Raw genomic sequence first — 10,988 nt, forward strand, 5'->3', positions numbered from 1 at the left:
GGCTCCTCAAGAAGTGAGCTAGAGGGGTACCTACAGCGTCAAGCATAGAAAAGTTGTGCCACTGACGAGACTGCTGTATTAGATGGCTTAGGAGTGAGAACGGGCTGGCCCGAAAGGTAAGGAAATCACATCAAACCAGTGAAAACGTTAGTAAAGCCTGCTTTTAAAAATGTTCAGAACAAATTTTAATATAAATATATATCTGTTAGGGAGCTAAAAACCAAAAATACTGGCAATGTGAATGACATTTTTAATTCTAAACTCTTTATATTCCTGCTTCACTGACTGAGAGCAACAATACATAACAAATAACAACATATGATTTCCCACTTTGAGTTAATATTCAACGTTTAACATTACTCGAGGACTTACAGGACTTACAACTCTAATAGGTTTTTGTATCTTATAGAAATGACTTAAAACCGAAAGACTAGTGCACAAAATACAACACAAAAGCGTGGTTTTTAAAATGGTCAGTCATGGTGTAAAGTGAGTGTATGTAATTTGAAAAAAAAACTTCAAAACCAACAGAAAACGATTTGTACAAAATGAGCAAAGATGACAAAAAATCCCCTGTTATGGTTGTTTAAGGCCTTGTCAGTGGTGTAACAATATTAGGTGCTAACCTGTTCCTGGGTCACAGTCTGGAGGACAGTGAGGACGGAGGGCAGTATGTTTTTTGACTAGTGCTCTGCTCATCGTCCGAGCCAGACACCAGAACATTTTGAAGCCCTGAGGTCTGCTAGACAACACGGAGGAAAAATGTGTGCTGGGCCGACATTTTACGACACACCACCAGGCATGATTCCCAAGATCCGCCTGCCTGACTGACTGTTCTGTGTCTGGACTCGGTTTTCTCTCTGGAATTTCCGTCTGTAGAGTGTTTCTCAACATTTTATTTCAGCTGATTTATTCCAACTGATTGAAGTGTGAGGGCTGAGGGCGAGAATATTATGTTCTATTCCAACCACTATGACTCATTTAAGCAGTGAACACCCCGCCTCCACTGTCGGTGCATCCCTTGTTTACATCTCAGCCCTTCTCCAGATTGAAGTGATATCTGCCCGCATTCTATTCTAATGCCTTTTGTAGCTCGGCATCAACTGACAAGGCAACTGATCCTCTCGGATCAAAATCTGTCTATCTCCGCATGGCCTCCTTTCCATTCAAGCCCTCAACGACTCTGCCCAACTGTTTTCTCTCCATTCACAGTACTGATCAGATGAGTTTTACCAAAGTCTCAGATTCAACAACCAACCCCCTTCGCCTTCCAAATTCCTCTTCCCATTCCCCGCCCCCGGTTAACCCAGCGCCAAGCCCGCCAACTCGAGAGCTGCCTCTCCTTCTGCTGGGCCTTTGTGATAATAACAATAACTGTGTAGCAGTGCAGAGGGCTTTCTGTTGAGCCCGCGCCAGGCCGGCTGGCAGAGGGAACCCTCTAAGCCTGTTCTACCATCTCCAACCAATTCCCCTCTGTCTCGGCTGGCACTGGAGCATCACAGGCATTAAGGCTGCTATCAATGTGCTCAGCAGCAGGGGCCACCGCCACCACTCTTGCGCTCGCTCTATCTTTTCTCTTCCCGCCTCTCTCCCTCTCCCACTCAATTCTGAATCCAATTCAAAAAAGGTTTTATTGGCAGGACAAATAATACCTTGTTCTTCAAAATGTCTCCTTGCCTCCTCTTTTTTCTCTCTGTCTCTCTCCGTGCTGTACACCTTATTCTCTGTCTCTCTCTCTCTCTTGCAAGTAGAATCTCAGCAAGGTGATGGCCATCAGCGTGGGCGGCAACTCTTTACGTGAAGTGCATTGTGATGCATTACAAGCAGATTAGAAGCATATTAGAGGTAAAGATCCACTTTTGCTCTAAGTAATGAGGGAGAGAACAGAAGGTAAACCATCCTAAAGTCAGTCAGTCTATTTTAAGGGCTGACATATCTTTAGAAACTTCAAACCTATATTGGTTATGTTACTGAAGGTTAACTTCTGAGCTTTAAGGCCTTATGTCTCGCATTTTCCCAGACACATTAAACATTCACAACTAAATAAGAAGGAACGTTGGACTTTTGGAAAGAAAAATCTTTAGATATTATTGGACACATCATCCTTTTCCAACCAATCTCTGGCCACATTGAGAAGAACACAGACAAAAAACGCACTCGCCAATTTAACAGAAATTCATATGAAAGTACCACAACTGTTATAACACTTTAACTCTGGCAGATTATTTTGGGCGCATGAGGGGCCCTACAGTATATCAACATTTATCACCAATTATTTCTCATCGACCAATCGTTAACAGGTGTCTGTTTTCTATATGTTCTTTCTACGATAGCTGAGAGACTTGCTAAATGAAATGCAAGGCGAAGGTTGTTGTACCACAACCCATACATATAAGTGTTGACAGTGCATGAAAGCTTTTCATATCTGAAAGTAATGCTCCTATATTATTGCAGCCATCTCTAAAATGTAAAAGTGACCAAATTCCTTTTAGCTGAAGAGTAACTAAAAACTAAATCTCCTTTTTGAGTTAGTTATCATACAGTCACTTTATAACACATTGAATTTGTGAATGGGGTCTGATCAAGTAAGAAGAGGGTGTGAAGTTGGACATAGAAATTAATGCTTTTCTAAATTATAATTGATTTTTGTGCGTATTGCAGCTTGTGTGCTCATTACATCACTGATTATAACAGTCATACACCCACAACTTGCCTTTAACATGCTGCTCTGTAAAGCCTTCAGGTAGAGTGAGCTCCTACCTGCCTGCACTGCGTTACATCTGTGTACAGTACAGCCTGCAGACAGGCCACAGCTCAACACATCCATTCCCACGCAGGACCACTTGTGAAATGAACACCACATCGTGTGTGTGCACCCGCACGTGTGTGTGTGTGTGCGTGTGTGTGTGTGTGTGTGTGTGCGTGTGTGTATGAGTGCAGACCCCCGCATCACAACCACCACCGCCACCACTGTGACCACCTACAGAACTGAACTCACTTCATATGACCAAACACAGCCTCCCACCTCATATGCAATAACAAACACTTGACCGCAATTACTGAACCACAGTTGGAGAAATCCATACATAGTCTTCATGGTAACCTGCCAGATGCTTAAGCAACACTGTGTGTGTGTGTGTGTGTGTGTGTGTGTGTGTGTGTGTGTGTGTGTGTGTGTGTGTGTGTGTGTGTGTGCGTGTGTGTGTGCCCAACCACAATGAAAGAAATCTATACACTACCAGTGGACACAAGAAGTGTGAGAACGTGTGAAAGAAATCCAATTCACCGCTGTAGCGTTAGCGCTTGACACTTAACAAGTGAGTGACACCTCAACAGTGTGTGTACAGTATGTGTGTGTGTGGTATTAAGAGGCAGGAGAAGCTGCCGGCCCAGATGAAGACAAAGAGCCCAGCGGCTGAATTGAGCAGCAGCTCTCAGACAGGATTACACAACAGCTCTTAAAGACTGCTTTTAATAGCAATACTCTGACTGGATCTTATTTCCCTCCCACTCACCCCATCCAACCATCCATCCATATACATCCCCACCCACCCACCACCCCTCCTCAAGTCAATCTAAGCAGAAACATATAGGAATGTGTGAGAGTGTATACATATTGTACATAAGTGTGTGTATGTGTGTGTGTATGTGTGTGTGTGTGCGTGCGTATGCTTCCAAGTGATTCTCTGTGTTTCAAATCTCATTAAAGTCGCTGCCAACTGTTACAGTCCAACATGTGTGTGAATGTGTGTCTCTCTCTCGTTGTGTGTTATTAAGATTCAAACAAGTTGTTTTTTCATCTCAACTTGGAGCCGCTCTCCACCAATCAGCTCCCTTGCCGGACTAACCAATCAAAACTTCCGCGCAAAGCTGGAACAGGAGTGGGTATCAAGCTGGGCATCCCTGGGCAGCACAAACAAGGCCCCGGGAATTAAGCCCCGCTTTAAATCCAATTTTTAAAAAAACCCTGTACCGTAAAGATTAGAGAGCGGTTGTTGTCGCAGCGCTCTAAACCGAAATCAAGCGGTGATTTTATTGAGATTAATCTGCGTCTTAATACTGCTCAATTGGACTGTGGTATGGAGCTAAATAAGATGTCTTTGCAGTGAAAAAACATTGTACGTGAGGGGCAAAAAAGAAGGAAGACAATGGCAGTTGTCAAATAGCACTGTAAGGATATGATAACATAACGGGAGAGGCAGTCAAAAGATTTTGGATCAACTCAATGTCACACTCACAAACAGACGGTGTGAAAGACCTGTTAATCCCCCTGCAACCCGTGTTTCCCCTTTATCTGTGTTCACTTTATGACAAGGCTGTGTTAGAAAGGCAAAACACAAGAAAGCAAACCATAAAAGTTCAAAAGCAGAAAAAAATAATAAGGGGCAGTTACCATACCTTCAACACTCCCAAGTTCTGTGGGAGTCTCCCTTTTCTTTAACCCTTTATCCCCCTGTGCTCCCAATTGGTAAAACCTCATGATTTCATAGTGATACAAACTCCTATATGCACTATAGCTCAAGCCCTCCGTTCTCCTCAGTGTGCCTCTCAAAAACGATGAAACAGGTCCCAAGAAGAAGAAATACACTTCTAAATTTCACTCCACATCTTGCCAGACCTCCCCTTATTGTGGTGTACACTTAAGACGTTGTCTTCTTATGTACTTTTTTCAGTTTTATTTTATTGTCAGTGATGAATTCAACACATAAAAGTAATGTTCCTTCCTATTTTTATATCCTTATATGTATTCAATCAATCTGTGGAGTAGGGTAATAGGGGGAGGGGCATTGAGGGGAGTCCATTTGAAAATCTCCCTTTTTTTTACAGCCAAATGTCAGCAGGTATGATTTTACAGTTGGAGCTCAGTAGAACAATTGTACAATTTATTCTGTATGATTTAAAGTGTTTTAAAAAAATAACCTTGATGAAGTCACATTGATGTCACTAGGGTTATCTCCGAGGCTTCATAATAAATCAGTACATTTAAATGGAAAGCCTGTGTTACAAGTGTCGGGTTTGGAAGATTTGGGCAGCGAGAGTCTAATAGGAAAACTTATTGAATACCATTATGGGAATTGTAGGACAAAGTGTTTTTGGAGCTCAACCCACACAAGGGACTGGAGGTCAGGAAATCTTGGCCTCTGCTGCTCAGTTTTCTTTTTTTAATTTGTCTGTTGTGACTTAACCAACTTCGTAGAAGTGAAATCCTAAATCACTGGAGGGGCCCTTTAAACATGTTTCCAGGCCACCTATAAGGCTGACCTTCTGTTAAATGCACCTGTTTTTCAGGCTCCTGAATAGAACAATGGAAGTGAATCAATTACTGTCAAATTAAACAAGCAGGAGTATCTGAGGCTACTCCCCTGTTCTGTCAAAGTTAACAGTGTGTATCCATTATTTAAGAAATTCCCATTAACTGCAGTACTGACCCTTGTAGCCCTTTAATGAAACTCCCACTATACAGAAAAAAAGACCATGAAGAGACACAGCAAATTAGACTTTTACTGATTAGTATTTTTTTTATTATTATTCTTTCCCTGAAAGTCTGATTCAAATATGAATTACTTGTGTTTACGCTTCTTACATATTTTGTATGATGTAGGTACACAGAGTACATTTATTAAGAATTTACTGCACTGTCATTTTAAGTAGTAGAGCTGTATTAAAAATTATAGAATAGCTGAAATGTTGATAAACTGGCATGTAGAAGCAAAACTTTGTCAAAAACAAGGGGTAGTATGAGGGGAAATATCCAGTACAAGGCATGAAAACAAAAGGCCATTAATCCTCAAACAGAACGGGTGGTAAATTTAAGTAGATTACAGCAACCAATCTATTAGATTAACCTCATATTAATTTGAATTTAAGGGATAATCTGTAGTTACATCTGTTTGCTGTGACACCCCATGTCATCATCTCTTGTTATTGTCCTTTTAAACCCCTCGCCTTGTGCCATGCTTTCGCACAGCCTGTGCGTAAATTAACATGCGCGCACTGGATAGCAGGGGGGCGGGGTGGCTCCAAATGGTTTAACCCGAGCACCCAAACGGCGGCATGGGTGACGCTCCTAATCGGACCGGGGGCACACTTTGTCCCCCGTGTGACCCGATAGCGCAGAGTAATACCGGCTCGGAAGCAGACACTTTACCGATGCGTCACAGCGCGTAATAGTTGCCTACCCAAAGGGAACCGTGGAGAGGGCGATTTCGGCTCCTTGTGGCTACTCCTATATGCACAGGCTGCAATTCCTAAATATGATGAACTCAGTGAACCCTTATTCAACCATGCTCACCGCCCCTTTCCACGCACTGTAGTGTGGAGTGACACGGGGACACGCCACTGACATAAATTGCCGGGACCAGGGCTCAATTATGTGGCTTTCAAATATGCAGAAAAGGAGTTCTGCTGCAAACTCAGACTAAGACTAAATATAGTGCCTCTTCTCCCCTCAACCTTCACAATGTGGTGTCAGAAAATTCTTTCATGTGGCCTACCTTCCATCCGGCTGAACTGTTGCTGTCGCCCTTATCCTTGAAATAAGGAACAAAGCGAACCATCCAGTCATAGATTTGGGACAGGGTGAGTCTCTTCTCCGGAGCGCTCTCGATGGCACGGGTAATGAGGTCTGCATAAGACATGTTTCCCCACGCGTTCCGCCGAGAGGACTTGGCTTTGCGCAGCTGGCCGGCCACGTCGAGCGCAGCCCCGGACATGCAGGCAGGAGCGGCCACGACCGGGGCTGGGGCGCCGGCTGGATGCTTGATCTCCGCCGGTGCGCCGCCTTTTCTCTCGGCCCGGCACGCGGGCACGTTGTACTGCTCCACTTTGACCGATGCCAGGGCTAGACCTCGGCTCGCCTCTTCTCCCACGGGGAAATCCTCCGGACACGGCAGCGGCCAGGTGCACGACCGCGACCGACTGTGAGGCTCAAATTCCGAATCGATATCAACCTGATGCGCATCCACGCCGCTGTTCTTCATCATCATCAGCATGATGATCTCCCGCTGAACAGATGTCAAAACCGGGCAAGGTCACTACAACAAAAAGCCTGTCAATTTTGACGTCTGCCAGTGAGTTCAGATGTCCAAAGTGGTCCTTTGTACAAAGAAAGGAGAATAAATTAGTATTGTTTCACACACAGAGATGATGAACCAGTATGAAAACGCCGGCAGCGGTGTGGGATATTATCATTCTCCTCAGTGCAACAATGTGGCATCAGGACAGATGAAGGTGTATCCGAGGCATCAACAACAGTATCAGTCTCTCTTCCATGTTAATTGCACAACACCGGCTGTGTGGCTGCATGCAGGACCAAGTGACGGTCAAACATCCATTATGAAAGGCAGACACACTTGGAGAATGTCTGTGTTTGTGTGTATGTGTGTGTGTGCGCGCTGGCTCCGGCTGTAGCAACAGTTGATCCTTCTGACAGATGAGGTCCAGTGCAGGTTTCAAGAAACGCTCATCAAACTCCACAAATTAATAGACTTTATAATGTTCTCCAGGCTATGATCCCAGCTTTACTAGCGTCTCTCTGCAGATTGACTGGTGACCGGCTTCAGCTGAAACTCACTGCGAGCGCAATTACTCCCTTAGAAATAGAAACAGGCTCTCATGAATGATTTATATGAAGTCGTGAATTTCCAGACGAGAAAAAAAGGGAGCCCTCATGGATTTGATTTGGAGCATCCTCTGTGTCTCCTCTGCGCGCCGCCAGACGCCTCACTTGCTGTAGTAGATATTTCTACCTTTGTCTTTAGCTTTCCGTTCACATGTCACATGGGTGCCGTCTCTCTGCCTACTGCTCTGCCTTTATACTACAAGCCCGTGTGTCTCTGAAGGCTCCAAGCCACTTAACTGTAGCTTGGAATAAAGTGGAATAAGTGCTGCTTCCATATAATTGGACGCCGCCTGGATCAAGTCACTCCCTCCAGAACAGGTTTCCAGAGGAGGAGGAGTGTGTTTGTGTGTGTGTGTGTGTGTGTGTGTGTGTGTGTGTGTGTGTGTGTGTGTGTGTGTGATGGGGGGGGGGGGCTGATATTCCCAACAATACAATTTCTGAAAGCAGTCTTTTGTAGTCACCCCATACAGACAAATGTAATAACATATTTGTCGTTTATCCTTTTTTTCTCTCATTCACCATGAGTTTTAATTCAATAACTGGTTATTAAAGATAAACGTTAACATTATGTTCTTTTTTTATATAACCTAATTAGCAAAGAATTGTTGTTCAATTCAATTAATGCAGGCCCTTAACAATAAAACTGGTCATTAAGTACAACACCTTGTACAGCAGAAGTGAATCCTCGTCCTCCCAGAAGCAGAACTTTAGCAGTACTGAAGTCATGAACCCTTTCCCTTGCACCTCCACCAACAAAAATAAGAGGCTCAGTAATTTCTTCAGTTATTTGTATTTTGCTTTCTTGTACTAAATGTAAGCTGGTGAATTTACTTCTACTCGCTGCAAAAGGGAAAATGCTTTTTTTGAAAGCCTTTTCCGCAGATTCTGGAGCTCTAATTTGTTTATCATTTTGCTGGTAAAAATTCAATACATCCAGTCAAAGATTGCAGATTTATAAATTAACAGCATTGTGTGCATCGTTATTGAAAGGAAAATAAATAAAGGTTCAATCTGTAAAACCCAAAGTTACTTTCATTGGCATTTGTTTTTGTTTTTTTAGGTCCAGTGCAAATGTTTTTACAGTCCTTGAAGTTCTTGCATTCTACAATATTTGTGCTTGGCAAATTTTGAATGCTAAGGGTTAAAGACTGGGTATATGGCAAATAAAATGTGGTTAAAGTATGTTTAAAGATGCGTGACTAAAACAATTGGTTAAGATAAGGACAGATTGAGGTTGTAGTAAGGAACACTGTATCCTCACAGCATTCGACGTGTCAGCAAGAAAACCATCTTGATTTTTTTGTTTCCTACTGGAATGTCCTAACCAGCTACGCCATTGTTTCTATTTTCGTTTCAGTTTAACGTTGAAAGTGCGACACAAATGAGCAAGAGCTGATTCATGTAGTTGAAATCAAGAGTTATCTATACATACCGTCTCCTTTTACTGCTAAAACATAAGTAAGGTGCCTGCTGGAGGGGGGTCGCCGGGGAGCTGAGAGTTTCTGGTAAGAACAAAGACAATCTCCTGCTATTGGCTACTGTATATTGTCAAGAAAAGTCTAAATATAGGAGTTTGAACACTAAACAAACTTTGGATGAAAGGCTATTTTAGAAAACTCACCCATCTTGTACGCTCGTGGTTAAGTATCCAATCAGATTGCCAGTGCACAGCTGATAGGTAGATCTTTTGTTAACATGATGTAGCAGAATGCATATTTAACAGATTGAGCCTGGACATGTTCGTCAGACATTGCCCCACATCGGACATTCACATGCAGGACATGGTGTAAAAGGCATGTTGATTGAGGGTCTGTGACACAAGTCTGGTCTTTTGTTTGAAAGTCAGATATAAAACCCCTTCTACACACATTGCTTCGAAAAGAGCAACCTACTATACATTGCTGCTGAAGTGAATGTTTGGCAACTAGAACTCAGTATGGGACACTACATCTAGATTCTAGTACCTTCAGCCAAAGGGCAGGTAATGTTCCTAAAAAGGTTTCGGAGGGTTCCTAGAAAAGTTCTGTGGGGACTATTTCAGGTCCAGGAACTATTAACCTGATGTGAAATATGGTTTGTTACAAGGAACTGTCTGAAAAGGAGCCTTGAGAAACTGTTTGGAAAAGGGCAGGCACTTAAAAAAAATTTTAGCAGGTGATTGGATAAACCACCTTTCTATCACTGTTTATCACAGGCTAACTTCAACTAATCAAACCAAGCGCCACCACCAGCAGAGCCAGTTGGTAAGCCAGTCAAGAGCACAGTGAAAACATATTTTCCGTCTTTCTCTTGCTGGTCATCACACCTCAACCATGGTCGTAGCTACTCAAATGATGCTGCTTAGTTCAACACCACAAGTGCATAGCTTCAAGCATGGCAAGATAATTTTGTATGATAGCATTATCTCGTGAATCCAGTTGCCTCACATAGTAAAGGAGGTCTGACACAGGAACCTAATGTAGACTGTTTCCTCCGGTCAAAACGCAAGTTTCTGAAATGGTTCCTGCAATGGAAAAGAGCTTAATCTCGCTACAGTCCTGCTTTCTCCCTCTTGATCATTATTTATTTTTTACTGATGAAAGCACCCTGCTCTCTCAAGATATCAACAAACTCAACCATGCATTAATGACTACTTAACAGACGTGGTGATTCTTCCCACTTTTGGGGTCAAAGAATCAAACTACCAACCCTCCCTGTCTTTGTCACACACCATTGCCCTTTGTGGGTCTGAGTCCATAAAGCGGCCTCCATCAATAGCTTTTCTGTATGTTGTAAGCTCCTCTGGAAACCCCCAACACTGACAGAGGCTGTCACTCTCTGACAGCCAGTTGTCAGTGACAACCATAACCTCAAATGCACCTAAATGGAATGCTTTCATGAGGACTAAATGGGCCTATCAACATGAAGAGAGTGAGCATTCTGTGCTGGTGTGTGTGAGAGAGAGAGAGCAAAAAGAAGAAGTGGAGAGAGATGCTGTAAATGGGAACAAACAGAGGGAAAATTTAAAACACATGGCTTTGCGGTTTCCAGAGATTTTTATGTGCCGCAGAGAAGTTGTAACAGGAATGTGGTGTGACTCCTATCATATGGAATGAAAACACTGAAGCAGTGCCAGCAGGGCGGATATAGGGTGTTCAGCTGTGGCTTACAGCAAAGTCCTCGTCATCACAGCTAGGTGATGTACCGCCACAGCGTAAACATGAGAAACATGAGTCACACGGCTGGACACGAATTGAATTACATGGTTTCACACAAGGGGAGTGGATTTGTCAAAGATACTGTGGCTGTTTGTGCAAAATATGAAGTGACAACAAGAAGAGACTGAATGTTCAACTCTTCCAAGAAACATATTTTTACATCACTGTTT

At 43.1% G+C, this 10,988-nt stretch overlaps 1 protein-coding gene across 1 annotated transcript in view; it reads right to left on the reverse strand.

Moving 5' to 3' along the window:
* foxo6b (forkhead box O6 b) overlaps positions 1-7,930 on the reverse strand; it is a 45,274-nt gene extending 37,344 nt beyond the window's left edge. The window contains exon 1 of the mRNA XM_030412988.1: positions 6,495-7,930. Within this exon, the coding sequence (XP_030268848.1) occupies positions 6,495-6,992 (498 nt within the window). The 5' untranslated portion in view covers positions 6,993-7,930. The remainder of the gene's footprint in view (positions 1-6,494) is intronic.
* Between the last annotated feature and the right edge of the window lie 3,058 nt (positions 7,931-10,988).

This window comes from Sparus aurata, chromosome 3 (genome assembly GCF_900880675.1).
Source record: "Sparus aurata chromosome 3, fSpaAur1.1, whole genome shotgun sequence".
NCBI lineage: Eukaryota > Metazoa > Chordata > Actinopteri > Spariformes > Sparidae > Sparus > Sparus aurata.